The sequence below is a fragment of the Streptopelia decaocto genome, assembly GCF_964273445.1.
Source record: "Streptopelia decaocto genome assembly, chromosome: Z".
Taxonomy (NCBI): domain Eukaryota; kingdom Metazoa; phylum Chordata; class Aves; order Columbiformes; family Columbidae; genus Streptopelia; species Streptopelia decaocto.
The window spans coordinates 37,130,231-37,149,696 of NC_138657.1; the positions used below are offsets into that span (position 1 = coordinate 37,130,231).

Sequence of the window (19,466 nt, forward strand, 5' to 3'; positions counted from 1 at the left end):
AGTGTGTCTATAGGGATGTAACCTCCCCTCCCTTCTGCAACAGTGCTGCCAGGTGTGACACATGCTGTCCTGGCCACTGCACAGCCCTTCAGAGCCAGATGCAGCTAAATCAGTCCTGGCTATAGGTAATACACAGTGTCCTCTGCCCAGGAGAAGCAAAGCCCTGTACAGGTTTAAACCTTCACAACAGCAGGTTGAATGGATTGGTTTGCACTGCAGTACAATGCATGAAGAGTGGGAGCACCGCTCTGCAATGTTAACAAAAGCTGGACTAAAAGTTCTGTGCTTATGAGCCTGATTATTCCTCTAATGTTGTACAGCGTTACACCACCATTGTTTTCAGTAGTGCTATTCTTCATATTTCTGAGTAACGAATCACAAACATACAAAAACAAAATGCCATCTCTTACGCTTTTGTAATCCAATTGTGTTGTAAAACCACATGGCAAAGATTAATTTTATCCACTAGGATTGATGTGGTACTTCTTTAGTTTTCTCACTATCGGTTTTCATTGTGGTTTATGCTAATGACAATTACTTGCATTCATTTGTTACTTTCATATGACAGAATTGTTGGGGTTTTGTAGCATTATTTGCAAAGCAAGTAGAATGTCGTACAAATGCCTCATATATGTAGCTGCAAATTGAAAGAAACAGGCATCACAATCATAATCAGTCTTAATAACTAATTCTGTGGGCTTTTTATCTGTTTGGAAAAAGCCTAGATCCAGCTCCCAAAGGTCCTTCCCCACCAAAATTCCCACTGAAGTCAAGAGGCTGTATCACAGCGCTGGCCAAAACAACAGAGTCAGCTCAGGGTTTTGTGTTTGCTACTGGGCACGAGCAATTCCTGCCCGTACTCACTCTGCTCGCAGTGCTTCCCCATGAATCCCGTGCGGCAGGTGCACTGCCCGCTGATGTGGTCACAGTCTGCTCCATTCTGACACTGGCATATAGATGCACAGTCCTTCCCGTAAAACCCTAGGGGACATCCTGCAAGACAAGGAGTGGGAGGGGAAAAGGAGTGAAACAACTGCTCTAGAAATAAAATACAAATATTCTGGTTAAGTATGTTATTGAGGAGTAAATTCTCTAGCCCAGCTACTCAACATGGAATTCTACAAACAGTAGATCAATATCTACCTTATTTTAAGTGGTTTAAAATACACATTAGGCAAAAACTACATAAAAAAGAGGTTGGGAAACTCTGTGGACAGCAGATGTTCAGAATAAGGCAGCAAGAAGGGCTCCTCAAAGAAATGGGTTTAAGAAGATATTTGAAAGAGGAGAAAGAGAGGAGTTTGTGAATCAGAGCAGGGAGTCTGTTCTGTGATGAATGAACCTTTGGACATATTTTCTGCACCAAGTTGAAGAAGGAAAAAAAAAAAACCCACACAAAATCAAAACATATTGTATCTCAGCTCCTCACAAAGATACCATTTCAGTATGAGGAAGACATATCACTGCAAAGAGGTCATTATTCACCAGCAGGAAGCAAAATAAGCATGTTAGCTGACAGCTAAACCAGTATAGTGAATGTCTTCCAGAGCTGCATCCATATGGCCCTATAATGTATCTGTTATTTCCTGCCACTAAGACACTATTCAGTTGAAAAAGCAGAGCTCTGATTTTATGAAAAATTTATTTAAACACTGAATACAAAACACAGTAGTCTTCTTTTTCTTGAGTTTAAAGATAATGGTTGTGCACAGGTTACAGACAGAGTGCCTGGATTGAAGATAAACCAAATTGAAGCTGTAATATGATACAGATAAGAAAGCAACTTGGTCGATATCTATCTCTAACAAATGTTTATTTCTTAAACTTCGTGTGAACTCTTACCCACCATATAATGAGTGTCATATACCTACACCCAGTCATCGCACTGCTTGTATTTTTATTTTAATAAAACACATAAAGAAAATGAAAAAAATATTCTAACATCACAGTCTAGTGAAGTTTCTAAGTTCCAAATAAAATAGCTTCTACATCAGTATTGGAACTAGAGGTGCTAAGCTAGCGCTGTTGTTGCAATTGCCCCTGAGCGGTGGCAATTACAGGTATGAGATGTACTGTATGATCACTCTGCTGTAATAACAGAGACTGCGCCTCAGTGGACAACAGCTACAGCTATGCTTTTCTCATGGCTTCAGTCAGCTCTGTGTTATCTTACAGTCTTGGTTGTTGGGTCCCTGACGCTATAGCGTCTCCTGGGGATGTTTCAGAAAGGGAAGGTATCGGATGGTAAGGTGGGGAATGCCTGCAGAGCTGATACTGTTCATGCTACAGACTGCAGCCGGAACTGCACATGTGCAGTGGCAGCATCTGAAAGTCAGGGTCATTCAATCTGCATGTTCATATGACAAACCATTCCAGAAGGATGTCCATCTACAGCCAAAAGTTGTCTTCTTCTGAAGGAAGGATAAAGATGAACCTGAATGTATTGGCCAGTACTCTGCCAGTGCTTATACAGGGGCCTCCCCTGCAACCATGTAGGTAATGTGGTTGTGTCTTCCTGATCAAAAAATGTTCAGCAGTGTGGGAAAAAATCAATGAATAAAGTGTGAAAACACTGAAGGACAATTCTGTCACTGATTCATAGACTAACAGAAGATAACAGAAGTCACTCACTTTGCGTACAGTAAAGGCCAGTCCATCCTGGGGTACATTTGCACTCCCCATCGTAGGCACTGCAGTAAGCTCCGTTATGGCAGTTGCATGTGTGGATGCAGTTTGGTCCCCAGTGAGAAGGTGGGCAAGCTAGAAGAACCCAGAACAATTAATTAATCTCAAATGTCAAAGATCCTTGATACCTGTGAACGGAGCTGCTTACAGTCACATGTGAGCACTCATTCATTTGAGGTTTGTTGTTCTTCTTTTAAACACATTTTTGGGCTCCTCCACTCTGAGAAAACAGCCACAGATTTATTTATTTTTTTTTTTTAAACCAAGGAATCATTTTGCTCTAGATTAAAAGTGCTGAAAAAGCTTAGATGTGTGAAAGAAATCAACAATACATACTCGATACTCAGTAACTAGGACATTCATATCAGCTTTCTCATAGAGAAAGCCATGTAAATTTCCTTTCTTAATTTATCTTTCAATCTGCAAGCAGTTCAATTGAGCAAAGACAAGGGGATAAGCCTTTAAAGCCCCAAAAGTGAAGAACAAACAGAGAAGGTTGCAGCCTAGAACTTTAGACCCAATCCTAAACTTACTTCTTGTATTTCCATTGTTAGATACTAAATAATTGCCTAAACACAGTGCATGTAATCAGGACTATACCTTAATCAAGTTAAGTCAGCTGCTTCCATGGGTCCATATCTCTAAAAAACAAGTAATCATCTATACAGTGGAGATTTTTTTCACTCACAATCATACTGACACATTTTGAGACAGAATTTTACCGACTGCTGTGAAACTGCCATGGTGAGTGAATTTGATACTATGTGCTTCTATTAGAATAGTGAAGTGGTTCCAAAATGCAAATTACTATTCAGACACAGCAAAAGATAATTTTCTTCATGTCAGAATATCACTAAGTCCACAGGGTAGGCTAAGAATAGCCCCTTTCTATTGATTAGGATTCACATCTTGAGGTTTTTACTTGTTTTTCTAGTAAAGAGATGCATAATTTTAAAATAGTTTTCTGGCAGTACAACATGAGTATTTCACAGGAGAGAAGAAAGAGGTCAGACATGGAACCCTTAGCTTTATTCCTGTGTAAATTTTAAAAGGCTGATGACTCGTTGTTGTTGTGTACTGATTTGGTTGTCCACAGACCTGTCTGAGAGCAATAAAAACTCTTGAATCATTTAAATGTTTGCAAAATGACTCATCTGTGGGGGCTGTGTTTTTACAAAGTGTAATCTTTGCCCAAATTTCACTTCATTAAGAAATATACAACATTGTGTTGAAAAAAAGTACTAAGTTTGGTTTTTTTCCGTTTCCACTTCAGTTGTGCCTTGTAACGATTTTCATTATTGTTTTTTGTTTGAAATAAGTGGTCAACTAAGAAGGAATGTAAATCACATACAGATGAAAGGTTCAAAGTTTCAAAAAGGTCGCTAGTTCCAAAAGAAATTAATGGAATCATTATTTTCTATGTGAACGAAAGGCCTTTACACAAAGCAAATAAACTTCCTCTGTTACGGTCCATGAGCACAGCCTCAATAGATGCTTCCATTCATATTGCTGGCACTATTTTCTTGTTATTGATTCAATGAGTAAGTCCCTCCTCCTCCTAAATACCCCTATTCTGCTACTCTTCCAACTACCTACTTATTTTACCATAAAAACAGGGACCTTTGTTGATACTGGCTTCCACAGGAATAGGCCCAAGATTTATTTTGGTATCATATTGAGTTGTGCATGCTAATCACTTCACAGAATTTAGCCAGCAAAGGTTTTTTTCCAAATTGACCAGCTGTTACATTGCACTGGTACAGAGCCAGTTAACCTGGACCAGTCAAATCGTAAATTATATAAACCAATGAGGCATGTTATTAGGAAACAGATATCCCTGGAAACCCCAGCACAATGTCTTTTGAATTTTGACATATCAGGGTCTGATACAGCTTCTTTTAGTAATATAAAAGGGGTTGACTGAAATTTTGGCATGCATATGTTTCAGACTGTGCGGATTTTGGTACTCATGGAACTGTATATGCTTCATGTAAGAATTTTGCCCCAAATGTTTTTTTCCTGTCATTAGTAATTTGCATAGACCCAGCAAGGCATCTGGAGAATGCCTAATTATTTAATAAAATAACTCTATGAAACACAATACAATTAGGGCCTAGCCCTTCTCCAGTTTAAGTCACTAACAGAGTCTTCAACAAGTTTAGCATACCAAGACATTACTCAACAAGTGAGGCAGAATTACACTAAAAACACCTATCTGTGAAATGTTTATAAAAGGAAGAAAGCGAAAACTCCTTCAGAAAGTTATAGGCACTCAAAAAAAAAGTCATACTGAAAAATTTCTTAACAAAATGTTCAACACGAGTAAGGATGGTCTTCCAACCAGAGCACAAACTTGTATCAGAAAATCTTGGCTTTGTTCTGAACCTTGCCAGTAGCTCTCTATGCAACTGCAGTAAGAAAAAACACCTTGTATTTCAGTGCCTTAGCTTCTTATTTGTAAAATAATAACTCTGTTATTCAAAAGACTATCCTGAGGATACAAGCCCTGGGATGTTCACAGCCCTACTGTGGTAAGATTAAATAATTACAGGCAAGCAAACAACAGGTCAAGAACTCCCTCTGCAATGCAAGATTCATCAGGTCACATACTTTTTCATGTTGGATGAGACTTCTAGCATCAGCTAGTCCAACATCCTACTCAAAGGATCTTCAAGAATTATAATTTCACAACCTCTTCCAGATTGGGAGACTTCAGAGCCTCTCTGGACAGTTCCTGTTCTTGACTACTCTCACAGTAAAGACTTTTTCTCTTGTACCTAGTAGAAGTCACCCTTGCTGCAGCCTGTGAGCACAGACTCTTGTCTTTTCACAGTGCGCTTCTGAAATAAGTCTAATCCAGCTTCTCTACAACTCTTCTTTGGGCAGTGGAAGACTGAAAATCAATCCCTCCTTTCATATGCTGCAGCCCACTTACTAGAAAAATCATAGTGCAAATGCATTTCTGGTAGTGCTGATGAAACAAAAAAAAGTTTAGGATCTTTTCATTATATACCATAAACTCCTAATTTCTGACCTAAACTGTGTTTCTTTACCAAAAAGTAGATTATTTAAATAGCTGAACCCTCATTAATTCTTAAAAGGAAAAAAGCTGATACTTACGCTGAGAGCAGTCACTACCAATCCAGCCAGGGTAACACTGACAGGACCTATCAATAGGATTACATGTTCCATTATTGGTGCAGGTGCATATTCCAATGCAGTTCTTGCCAAATCTGCCACTGGGACATACTGAGAACAAGTTGTCAGAATTAGAACTCCTTAGTAAACAGAACAAGATTGTATTTTCTTTATTTCAAGAGAAAGCAAGCGATATTAGGATCAAGAAACATATTGCTTAGTATAACCTTAAAGTGACACATTATAAATTCTGGTAAGCCCATTGTGCATACTCATTATACAAATAGTACAAATAAGAATACAGTGGGTTTCATACTTAAGGATCAAATGTTCAAACAGTTTAAATCTGCTTAAGATTCCTGATTTATAAACCACACATATTGCAACAGGAACTATTTTTGGTTTTATAGTTTCCAAGTGACAGAATAAAAATTATTACAGTGCCTGCTCTCTGCAGCCCATAGAATCTTTATTACAACTTGTACCTTCATTACAGAGAGCTCCTGTAAATCCAGGTAAGCAGTCACATAAGCCAGTAATATGGTGGCAGGGACCACTGCTGTGTACACACTGTGGACATGTCTGGCTGCAACGGTGTCCATAAAACCCAGGGGAACAAACTGGAATCAGAAAGAACAAAATGTCATTGCTTCCTGCCCTTTCTATACAGCCATGATCTACTCTTCAGCACACTTATTCCTGACTTTGAATTAGTTCTGCTTTCTAAATACACAAGAGTTGCACTGGTGGTTGTTATTCTTCATACAGGTCAATGCTTTACACTCATGGAAGGAGATTTGCTTATCTTTATCAAGGGTTTACTATATTCTAGTTTGTAATGACTTAGTTGACATTCTATTACTTGTCAGGGCACACTAGACTTCGGTTTGAAAGGTACATGTACTTTATATATTATACATATTTGGCTATACATTTTACATCCTCTACAATATGTTCTTCTAAAGCATTTCTGAAGACAAGTAAGTTAAAAAAATAGAGTGGATAGCTTTATCTGTACATGTCTAGGGTCATCTTAGACCTTGACTTCTTAAATGTTTCTAACTTGGAAGACAAACAGACATTAATTCACTGAGAGAAACGTACAAATGTTTTGCAGTCATCCTTTCATTTAAGTACTCACCATACTCATTACATGGTACAGACAGCTACACATCACCTAACTTTAAGAGAACCTGAGACAAGAAATACAGAGTTGTCCACTTCTTATGCTAAAGGCTGGGGTGGGAAAAGGGCTGTTGAATTAAATCTCCTCCTTTGTTGCTCTAATCCCATTTGGCATTTATTTCCTGATAGATTAGAACATTAGGTAATGCATCGAGAGAAATACCTGCTGCACAGCAGCAATTAGTACTGATGAAAACTAACTTGGAATCTTTTCAATATTTTAATTTCATTCAAAATTCAGTCTTTTAATTATACACTTGATACAAGTTATGTGGGCAGATCTCTCTAGAGAGATTAACTTTTCCAAGTGAAACAGTGCCAAAAGGTCTTCCTGCTTACTGAAAAGGCACTTTCTGACTGGGATCCAAATTATTTGTATGACCTTTGTCTTCCCAGCCTTCAGGCCGTGCATCAGTGGGGGGCTCTGAGAGCCACTGGGCTGGAAGCCTCTTGTCCAGTTCACAGGCATAGTTCCAAAACACAGGCAACACTTTTACATGTAGCATTACACTTAGTCTGCCTTTGGATTAACTGATTAACTGCAAGGCCTTCAGAGATTAGATAGTGAGAATAATTACTGCAGTTAGTTAGAAATGATATGGGAATACTAATGCCACAATAATGTGGGATTTAATAGTGTCACAGGCGATTACATTCTTCAGCCTGAAATCTTGCCATTCCTGGAGTGTTAGGACTTCATCTTCCTCTGGTTCTCCCTCTGCCTTCTAGTAATCATTACAAAATTCACATTCATCAACCGCGTTTGGAAATGCTTGCCTTGAGAATGGAATGCCCTGCTAAATTTGTTTCTTTGAAAGTCATGTGCATGACAACATCACAGTACAGACAGTGAAGAAAAGTTCTACCATAACAAAAAATGCACTATTAATCAGAAACATTTGTTAATTTTAGATAACACTTGTTTCAGTATACTCATGCATTTTGACCCAATATACAATGAAGGAGTGTTTCACAGTACTTCATACTGCAATTAACAAAGCATTATGGTATCGTATAATACGTATTCCAAGTAGAGGAGGAAGAAACAGAAATTTTAAAGTATTTATTTTGTCCTTACTTCTCTGACAAGTAGTGCCTCTGTATCCTGGTGCACACTCACAGATTCCATCATCTGGAGAGCAGGATGCTCCATTCTTACAGTAACAAGACAATGAGCAATTTGGACCCCACTGTCCCTCTGCACACACACTGTCACAGTGAATACCTGCAACCACAAATGAACAAAACTGTCAGCCTTTGTAAAAAACTCTTATGCATAGTTAGTTTGAACTTTTGGTTCTCAGAGGTCTCATTTTAAAATGCAGATCATAAAACCTGTTTTGAAAGTAGCACTAACATTAGGAAAACAGAACAAGGTAAACTTGCATCTCTGCTCCTGCCTTCCCCTAGAACAGTAAATTTATTTCATATTCTAGTTTTGATGAGATGTAAATAAGGGCTGATTCTGCATTTCTGCAGATTCACATGGAACATAAGTGCTCCATGGGATGCTCACTAATATTTTAAGATCTACAAAGATAAACATCAACCCTTCATCAATATAAAGAGTTCCATAATTTTCCAACATCTTTATCCACATAAAAATTTTAAAAGCTTTTTAATTCCTCTCACTTTCACCACTGGTATCAATAAGAAGATTTTAAAGAGGAAAGCAATTCAAATGCAGCAAAATGATGGCTTTTGCTTCCTCCATAATGGCTGTTTCAAACCAGCAAAAGTTTATTTTCAAATTTTATGTTAGGGAAATGCAAGACAAAAGGTATTGCAGAAACTTTTCCTTCTGAATGTAAAAATTCTTAAGGTCTGACATAATTTTCTATAATAATGGGGTGCAGGACACAGAATGATTTCTAATTAGTGGTGAGCTGATTACTGGTAAGCCTCTACCAAATGGAAAAATGTAGTGCACACAAAGGGTTTCCAAACACACCATGTGAGCATTCCAAAATGCTTAGCTGCAACAGTGTTAAGGATGCTGGTCAGTCAGTGCTTTGTCTAACCATTTTTGTCAAAAAATTTATCACAAAACAGCCACAACCTGAAGCCCTATACTTAAACCATAATAGAAATCACTAATTATAATAATCCAGTCATGGGATAGTTTTTCTCTTTGCAATGCAGCAACATTCAGTATAACTTTCCTGTTTGTTTTTTCTACTATCTGCTTTTAAAAAGCACGCTGCATGTTAAATGCCAGCAGGCACCACTGTGGAACTCAGACCATATTGTGTCTACAGTACTTTGCATTAACAATTAAGTATTATTGTAGTGCCTCTACTGAATGAAGCTCTTCGCTAAGGGAAAAGTGGACTGAATGCAGCCACAAGCATGTCTTGCTTTGTAAGTACTTCCAGCAAAATATGCCACAGGCTCACTGCCTGCCAAAGTCCTAAAAAAGTAGAACAGTTTCACATGTGACAAGAAAAAAATCTTTGCATTTTGAAGAGCAAAACCTACTGTTCAGAACATTGCTAAAAAATAATTACACTGTTCACTGATAGACCAGATGCAGAGGTGATTCTTCAACACCCACAGCATGTACCTTGTAAAGCTGCCTATATCCAAAGACTAACTCTCTATTTAAAGGAAAGGTGAAACTCCAGACTCTCAAATTGTTTGTTTCTCTGCAAGACAATCAAGAGATTGAATAATCAAATACGTGGTTCAACAGATTGCACAAACTAACACCAGCAAGAGAAAAAACACTTGCCTTTTAGAATCCAGATGCTAACCAGCAGCAAGACAGTACCCAGGTCACCTAAAAGCCCTAATTGTACAATGATCATTGGTTAATACTGATCTAAACCAAACTTGTTGTCAGAAAATTAAAGACTTCTTGTATGATTACTTTTTCATCTTTTCCTGCATAGGCAATATCATTCTCCTATCTTCATCTACATTTGAGAGACAGTGTAGACTTGCTTCTCAGTAGCCGGGGTCACCTTTTTCACTTACTTCCTTTGTAGATAAATAGATAAAAGAGACTGGTTTGATTCTGAGAGATGCACATAAGCAGGATGAGATCATGGCATTTTTTTTTAGAAACAAGACCACTTATTTCAGATGCATAAGATTGCTCTGCTTTACATTCTCAAATTTGAGAATTCAAGTTTATAAATCTGTGAAAGCACAAGCAGACACACACAGAGGATTTCAGGATTGAGTCTGGCATTCTGTTTGCATGACTGTTATCTGTGATATCACACAGAGCTTCACTCAGTGAACCCTGCTAGAGAAAAGACATTTTTCACGGAATTTTGATGGGTTTCCGTGGTGTTCAGTGTACAACAGTCACTATTAACAAGTCAGCCGTTGCCAAGAGTTACCATAGTGCATTATCTGAGATTATGTAGACCAGTGACATGCAACAACACTAGGCTCAATTATATCGTCTTGATCTGTGCACAGAGGATGCTTTATGACAGCATGGTGCCAAAGGGTGATACTGGGCACACTGGGATAGAAAAGACAAAGGGCCCTATGCTACACAGAGCCACGATACTTGAGAGAACCCACAACTACCATTAAGAAATGAAAAAGGAAAAAGTTCCTCCAGTACATATCAGAGAAAATTATCCATTGGGGAAACTGAAAAAATTACCTTTCGTTTCTCACTTTCAGCCCTTATGAGGAGGTGGTCAGGTAAAGCATTATATCCCCCTACTTAACAAAGAGTGTATCCCAAATATCACTGAGTAATAATTATGGCAGTATAAAATACTGAAAGAGTGCCTAATATTACTCCTGTTGCACTATAAAAGGAATTTTATTATATTCACTATTGATCATAAGCAAAATTAATTTCACTCCCATGTGTGAATGTCAAGAATGAATGTAGCAAAGGAGAAACACTAATTCATTTAGTGATTTATTGTGTCTTTACTTAAAAAAATAGTTTTAAATTTCATTCACCCACTGTTTAGATAAGTTCACAAGGTGCTTAAAATGAGTAACTGAGTTTCACATCTTTAGCTGTAAGAATCAAATATGTCTATTTTTGAGAAAGAATATGTTAGATATATTTAAAGTATTAAAAAAAAAGAGAACTAATTTTACAGACTCTGATGCTTTATATAAACTTTCAGCAAAGAAAGCCATGCTTTTACAGAAAAGCTAGAAATCAGTGAGGAAAAAAACATTTTTTACTAGAACTTACAAAGCAAGATTAGACTCAGCTTTTACAACAATGGTATCAACAGTGTTCTTCTTATGATTGCTCCAATTAATCTCTTATGCAATAAAATTGCTTTTGATAAGTTTTCATGTTGATTTTGATACTGATAAGTATATCTGCAAGGAAATGTTTTTGCCAGAGCTATGGACAAAGGGCTCTTTGATGGCCTTCACAAGTTGCTAGGCAATCACTGAATGGTCATGATAAACTTCAGCTAAGCTGCTCTGAAGAAATGCTCATGCATTTAATGCCCAGTGCTTTATGCTGGGGGCCTCACATCTAAATCAGCGTTCCCCCAGCATTTGTAATTGCATGAATGAAGTAAATAATTCTTTAGGGATACCAGTGTTTCTGCCCATCCTAGCAGAGTGTTTACATACTCCCTATGCTACATTTTTAAGCTGAGCCTCAATGAATCATCCAAGTCTGATGAACGAAGAGCTACTTTGTTTCAGTACTCAAAGGGGAAAAAAATCTAACAATTATTTCTTACGATCTTCCTGGGCAAATTTATTATTGGACCAAGTGCTATTTTCCAGATTTTTGTGTTTTCATTAGTCTGATAAAAAGTTATCTGAGCTTCAAAAATAATTTTCTACCTTTTTTTTTTTATTTTTTTCCCACAAAGAACATGTATTTGCTATAAAATTTATTTTCACAACATGTGGGACTTCCCAGTATAGTGTCTCAGAATTAAAACCTATTTGTATACAGGTGTACTTCCCATATGTCAGAACTAAACTGAATATGCAACAGCCTAAACAAGAGAAGGATCAAGACCTCAAAACTTGGAGAAATCATGGTTTCGTTAAAGCTAATGAAATATTTCCATTATGGTCCAAGACCTCACCCTTCATTTTTGAGAGAAACAAACACTGAACAACTTCTGTTCAAGGAAGCTGAGACTTCTGATGGTGAGAATTGCTCCCCTCCATCACAGCCAAATAGTGGATGAGCAGCCCAAAGAAAGGGGAGAAACAGGACATGGCAGTGGTGAAAATTTTCAGAGGCACTATTTAAAAGGACCTTAATTGTCTTTAAGGGAAGAGAAGCACCTTGCTCCCTAGATAAAGATAGCCAGAAGACTAAATAAAAGTGTCTCAAATTAAGAAGCTAATGAAAGGATCAAAGATTTTTCTCTAGAAGTTCAGACTATTGCTTCTTCACTGTAGCAGCAGAAGAGTTTGTGCCCATGAGTTTTGGTAGGAAGCCAGCTACAAAAGCTTGTCAACACAGGGCTGTGTGTTTGAAGGCAAACATATGGATCTGCAAATGTGAGTGGAAGAATCACTTTTGAGATATCCTTGGTAGTTTCCTGAAGACCATACTGTTGCTGCATGCTATCATCCTTTCCAGTGGAGCTCTTCATCTACCATGGTTTAGGCAATCACCAGAAAATACTACTTTTCCTTTTCTTACCTTCTTGATAGGAAGAAAATAAATGTACTTAATCTATTGATTTAAAGTCATTCTTCTAAAAGAGCGGTATTGCTTCCACATAAATACACAGTTAAGTCCAGATGTAGGGTAGGCCGAGCCTCCTCCTACTGAAGAATTAATCTCCCTAAATTTGGAAAGTAAATACACCATTTGTCATGTACCTGCATATGATTTAATTTTGTGGCACACTTAATCACAACGGGACCTTGTGCTTCACGAGCCCAGGGGAAATCAGCCAAGGTGGAGGGAAACACATGTTCTTGCAAAAGGTTCTTGGCTTGGGTGCACCAGGGCACCAGCAGCACACCGTTCCAGCACCAGATTGCTTCTCTGGGTCTTAAGGTGAGGGAGACCCATGACAGTACTCTTTTATGCCTTTTTTCTTCTATGTCAAAGGGGAAAAAAATGTGTACACATGAAAAGCTAAGAAGCAAGGGAGAATTCTAGTTTGTGTTTCCCAAGGGACCTGGTTATTTGCTTCAGTGAGGCGAGTATCAGATGACAGTCCTCCCTGTTATAATCCAGCAACAAATGTGCCTCTTACAAATAATATCAGGAGCACATGCAAAGACACAGCACTTCCTCACAGAAACAACACATCTGGTGACAGGCAATCTGACTAGCGTCGGCAGGTGTCCAGCACAGCAAAAAGCCACCAACACCCTGTCTGCTGTAGCATATGGTAAATACTACGCACGCTGCTAAAATGTAGGCTGATAGTACTGCGTATGTCGCTTTCATAAACCAACGCTATTGTTTCGGTACAGAGAGCAGATTCGTGGTATTTCATAATGTCTGGCACTGCGTAACCTTTAAATTGATTTTAGAAGTAACAAATGTCATGTATCAGTACGATATGACATCTCTTCACAAACAGAAAGGTCCAGCAGAACTGCATCCAAGAAAGCACAACAGTAATAGATTATCAGTAATAGCCTCATTACTGTAGTACAGTAATGAATAAACTGTCTAGAGAAAAACCTTCTCCCTTTTTATGATGCTTTATTGCAAAATCTCAGTTTGCAAGAATAAGAATTCTCTGATCTTTTAGGTAATTTGGAAAAACTGTATTTTCACAGCTGCTTGCAGAACGGATAAGATTAATGGATGAAATTAACAGTTACCATGGTGCTTTCTGGATTGTGGTCATTGAGAGAGGCAGTAGAGGTGGCTCTTTAATGGAAGTTAACTTAAAAGTTTCGGTATAAATTTTTAGGATAATTAATTATCATTGCCTATTAGGGGAATACATTTTGTATGTCTTTCTTCTGCTTTGTATTTTAACGTGTCTCACTCTTTTCCACTGTCCAGCTATTTCACTCTCTCCAAATGAAGAAAACTTATTTATAAGATACAGCGAAAATGTCAAGGGACGAGAGTGTTTGGGGCAGACATCATCCTCTGCGTGGGAGGATGTTTCTTGTTTGTGCCATCCTGTCATGAGGCTCCTGGAACGTGATGGCATGGTCAGATTGCCAGGAAAAAAACATGAGCCTTAACTCTTGCTTTTCTAAGCAGAATTAAGCTGCTGTACAAGGAGCACTTGATGTAAACTATAGACAGGGTAGGATTTCTAACAGGAGTCCTACAAACAAAGTCACTTTTGTCTACGATGAAGAATCTAGACATGCACCTAGGTAACAGACCTTAAACTAAAATCAGAAATCCTAACTTCAAACGGAACCTAATTAAAACCTATTTTAATTATTTCTTGAGTTTTATAACAGCTGATGGCAACACATTACACTTTAGTTCATAACTAGGACCTAAGACACAAAAGATAACACACTTGGCATGTTCAAAACCAAAGAAAAAACTACTTTAAAAAGTTAAACCATATAGCATCTTACTACTGACCCAATGCTCAGCTGCAGCTATTTCTTCAAACTAAAATACAGGGTAGCATGTCAGCTATGCTGCCCTTTGGTACATGACAACAGTTCTTCTGCCCACACAGCAGTTCAGAGCTCCCTCCTACTGAGAGAACAGGCACCTTCCCAGGCAGTGACCCCCCCACCCCGTGCAGCCTGCTTCCTCTTCCCCAGAGTTACGGTACAACCATGTCACCCAGCAAGATAAAAATCTTCCACCCTTCATTTATTTCTGCAAAGTTATAGAAACTATTCCCTCCGATGAAATTCCCTGGGGAATTGTGTAGACAATTGCCCTGTTCAAATGGCTGAGAAAAATGTTACATTTAAAATATATTCTCAGAAGCTTTATGTTATTATGGTGTCATCAAAATATTTGGGGAAGTTAACCTTGGATTCATCAATTTATTCTTGTTGAAAAAGAAAAAAATACTCACAAGTTCACATTTTTAAGCTTCTTCAAATGCATTTATTTTCTAACACTACCCTCCCAGTGGTTTTTAGACAATTAAATCCTTCATTTGGGTTAGGTAAGACTGATTCAAAATCAGTTCCTCTCCCCTTCTTCCTTTTTTTTTTTTTTTTAGGTAATACTAACCACCAAAAACTAATAAGAGTGAGAGTTACTTTAACAGATCTAATAGAAAAAATCTAAACTATTCTAACATAATTTGTTGCTATATTTTGACAAATGTATTGGAATTGCAAAGCAAGGTTTTGTAGCAGAGAGGCTACAGGGGTGGCTTCTGTGAGATGCTGCTAGAAGCTTTCCACATGTCTGACAGAGTCAACATCAGCTGGCTCCAAGATGGACCCGCTGCTGGCCAAGGCCAAGCCCATTGGCAACGGCAGCACTTCCACGATAACATATTTATGGGGAAAAAACTGTTGCACAACAGCAGCTGGAGGAGAGGAGTGAGAATATGTGAGAGAGACAACTCTGCAGACACCAGGGCCAGTGAAGGAGGGCAGGAGGTGCTTCAGGCACCAGAGCAGAGATTCCCCTGCAGCCCGTGGTGCAGCCCATGGTGCGGCCGGCTGTTCCCCTGCAGCCCATGGAGGTCCACAGTGGAGCAGAAATACATCTGCAGCCCAGGGAGGACCTGGATGTGGACCTCTGGAGGACCTGGACCTCTGGCGTGGGCCAGAGCAGGTGGATGCCCAAAGGAGCCTCTGGAGCTGGAGCAGGCTCCTGGCAGGGCCTGTGGCCCCACAAAGAGAGAAGCCCACGTTGGAGCAGGTCTTCTGGCAGGACTTGTGACCCTGTGATGGACCCAGGCTGGAGCAACCTGTTCCTGAAGGACTGCGCCCCATGGAAGGGACCCACGCTGGAGCAGTCCGTGAAGAACTGCAGCCTGTGGGAAGGATTCATGTCGGAGAAGTTCTTGGAGAACTGTCTCCCATGGGAGGCATCCCATGCTGGAGAGTGCGATGAGTCCTGCCCCTGAGGAGGAAGGAGCAAGAGACAACATGAGATGAACTGGCTGCAACCCCCGTTCCCCATCCCCCTGCACTGTTTGCAGGGAGGATGTGGAGAAATCAGGAGTAAACTTAAGCCTGGGAAGAAGGGAGGGGTGAGGGGAAGGTGTTTTTAAGATTTGGTTTTATCTCTCATTATCCTACTTTGATTTGGCTGGTAATAAATCAAACTAATTTCCCCAAGTCAAGTCTGTTTTGCCCGTGATGGTAATTGCTGAGTAAATGGTGTTTCCCTGTCCTTTCTCGACCCACGAGCCTTTCATTATATTTTCTCTTCCCTGTATTTTTGAGGAGTGGGAGTAATAGAACAGATCTGGTGAGCACCTGGCATCCAGCCAGGGTCAACCCATCACAATCTGCTTCTCTACCTACTATGTATACACATATATATACAGCCTCCTTTCTTACTTCTACAGTCTAATGATATCTCTGCAATGTAGCATTACAGTACAGCTATTTGAGAACCTGTTTGTAAAGTATTCTCTCCCTTTTTTAATCATTCTAAATATAAGTACCGACACAAAGACCATATTCCTCATGTATATTGCTCTGACATGTGATGTGTGGGAGGAGGATTTTTCCAGACAGAGTATAAAGCAAACTATGCCATTTATGTCATACTGTGTGTCTAGACATCACCAACATGTTGTAACTAGCCTGTTAAACACGTTGTTGTGATGACATCATCCAGAGACGAATACTCAGTTTTATCTATGACCATGCATGAAGTCTCTTTCTAGTGAAAACTTTTTCCTTTCTAAATATGAAGACAAAGTAAGATTTGATTAAAGAGAAAAATATTATCTCCTTTTTAATACCTGAGTTCACGTATAGTCAAAGTTTGTGATATGCTTGAAGCCTTTGTCACATCCCCAGTTAGTTATGGCCAGGTAATTTTTATAGCCTGTTATAAAAATTGCTAATTTTTAGCATGGCCTTTCAAAACTACCTATTTTAATCTGGCTTCATTCATTAACATATTTTTGGTCTCTGAAGACTTGTCTCTGGCTTAGAAAAGTCACAATATGTGTTTTGAGCAGTACCTCTGGAACTTGTGAACAGTTCTAATTGCCTACACAATGGTTGCTCAAGATCAGCAACTGTTCGCATTTTAAATGTCGGCATTCTTTGCTTAATATGTTTATTAACTTAAGAAATCATATTTTGTGCAGATCCAAATATAAGTTTGAGAAGGTGTGTCCAAACACACACGTACAACACCTGAAACTACCTGAAAGTAACAAGAGTCATCAAAGATCATTAACATTAAAACAAAATAAACACAAAGTAGTGTCTCACAAAATAGTAATAGATGGCATAATACTAATACTATTTTTTCATAATTCTCTCAAATATCTTTTATTATTTTTGAGTGCTTGTGGTAGCCATTTGCTAGAGGTATCTGAGTGGCTAATGATAAGTCACACTGCAGTTTGTGGGAAGAGAATAAAATAAACATAGAATAAAACAGATTCCTGGCTCAGTGCTGGCTCTGGAAGCCTCTCTCACACTGAAAAGGGCAACACTGGGGAGACACAACAGTCAGACAGGCCTTCTCAAAGACCTTGGCAGCAGCTTACATACAGACAAATTGCACAAGTAAGAAATAGATTTGGTCTTCCACAGCAAAGCAGGGGCCCTTCCTGCCCACATGTGTTTCCCCTACAGATTTCCACTTCCTACACTGCCAGCACAACCTTTAATATCTAGTTATTCACCACCTTCGTAAGGAATCATACTCTGGAGATGCCCAGATTTTAAGATTTCCCCTTCTATTCCCAGTGTTCTGTGGATCCCACATTTGACAGAGTTTCCACACCTGTGAATCACAGAAGTGACACAGCAGCCACAGAACTGTCCCATTTCTCCTTCCAACCCCACATACTGCTCCTATATCCACAAAACTGAAAGTCCCACCACAGCGGAAACTCTCATTGTTCTTCATGACGGTTTCTTTCGCACCTGACCATCCTGGTAGACAGCGACAGTAACCCGTGGTGGGATGACAACCGTCCGCGTGGCTGCAGTCACAGCGTTCTGCACAATCCATACCATATGTGCCGTCCTGTAGCAACAACAACAACAACATCAAAACAAAAAAAACAGAAATTACAACAACTGTGAGTTAGAGGAGAACAAGTTCTGGACAGTTCTGCATAAAAAAAGCAAGTACAGATCTCTCCTGAATCCATAATCTGCTTTCTTAATGTAAAACACTTTTGGCTTTTGGAACATTTTAGCACCCTACATTTTCATTATTTCATTTAAGAGGGGAAGATAAAGAATTAATTACATTCTCTTGAAAAATCCTAGACTAATGGAGCTGGAGACAGTGGTTCAGAACAGAGTAATCTACACTGTCAGAGGCTGCAATGAAAGCTTTCTTGTACTGTCCCTCTAATTTCCCTCATTTGCCTTACAACTGTGCTTCTGCTCCAGGACCTGGGGTTCCCTCTACAGGAAAGCAATTCAGTCTCTTTTCTGCCTCAGACCCTGAGCTGCCTACATATTGGTCAAAAAGGATACTACATAAAGCCACAATTTCCTAAAAAAAATGTAGCAAAACGTTATACTAAAATGTGTATTCAGTGTGAAGTTTATTGCATAAACAATACAAACTCTCTTCTTTTGATGAAAAATCCTTCTCTCTGCACTACATCTCACTATGTTAAAAAGAGAAGCTCTTTGGTTATGAGACAGTACAGAAAACAAAATAATTTTTTGGCTATGCAACATTTTTTCAACAAACAAGAGAAATTAAAGTTACAAGTTGAACACCCCTCTTGGTGTATTCTTTTTAATGGAACTACAGATTTTAATGGAACTACAGATAAACACATGAATTTGCCTTTTCTGCTGCTTCTGTGGCACATATATTTGAGGTTAATTTCCTACAAAATCAATCTAAGAAACTGAAAAGAGCAAAATCCTTACAACTGCATTCTGAAAACAAGACAGTAAATTTGTCTTACAGAGAAGGTGTCAAAACCAGATTAAAAATCATGGGGAAAAGCTAGTATAATTTAAGGTAATACTTCTGAGGTTACCCATAGCAAAGGAAAAAAAAGAAAAAACACGTCAGGTTTGAAAACAAATCATTTAAATTTGAGGCTAAAAACTGGTCTCAGTCACATTAAAAACCCGAACAAAACCTATATGAAAATTCATCTGCTGTTCTTTGACATTCATGCCTACATTTCAACCAAGTTCCACAGCATTTATCTATGCAGTTCCCAGTTTTTCAAGTCTAAAATAGAAGAAAATCTTACATGACTGGGGTATAAGGAGCCTTTTGCTCAACTCAGCAACTCCCAAAAAAAACCCCACTTCTGACTATTCAAATTTTCATTCAAAACAAAGGTGTGCTTTTCAGTCTTACATTGTAGGTCAGCTACTCCTACCACATAATTGCTCAGTAGAGCTAGTACACACTGAGAGAAGCTTGAATGTGATATGGGAGGGGAATACAAAAG

The 19,466-nt window shown here is 38.8% G+C and overlaps 1 protein-coding gene across 1 annotated transcript in view; it reads right to left on the reverse strand.

Annotated features, from left to right (window-relative positions):
* The window catches only part of MEGF10 (multiple EGF like domains 10), a gene marked incomplete at its 5' end in the record, with an annotated part of 80,867 nt that overhangs the window by 13,530 nt on the left and 47,871 nt on the right, over window positions 1–19,466 (reverse strand). Inside the window, 6 exons of the mRNA XM_082075093.1 lie at window positions 865–993; window positions 2,632–2,760; window positions 5,806–5,934; window positions 6,309–6,443; window positions 8,087–8,233; window positions 17,956–18,058. Coding sequence (XP_081931219.1) covers window positions 865–993; window positions 2,632–2,760; window positions 5,806–5,934; window positions 6,309–6,443; window positions 8,087–8,233; window positions 17,956–18,058 — 772 coding nt within the window. The remainder of the gene's footprint in view (window positions 1–864; window positions 994–2,631; window positions 2,761–5,805; window positions 5,935–6,308; window positions 6,444–8,086; window positions 8,234–17,955; window positions 18,059–19,466) is intronic.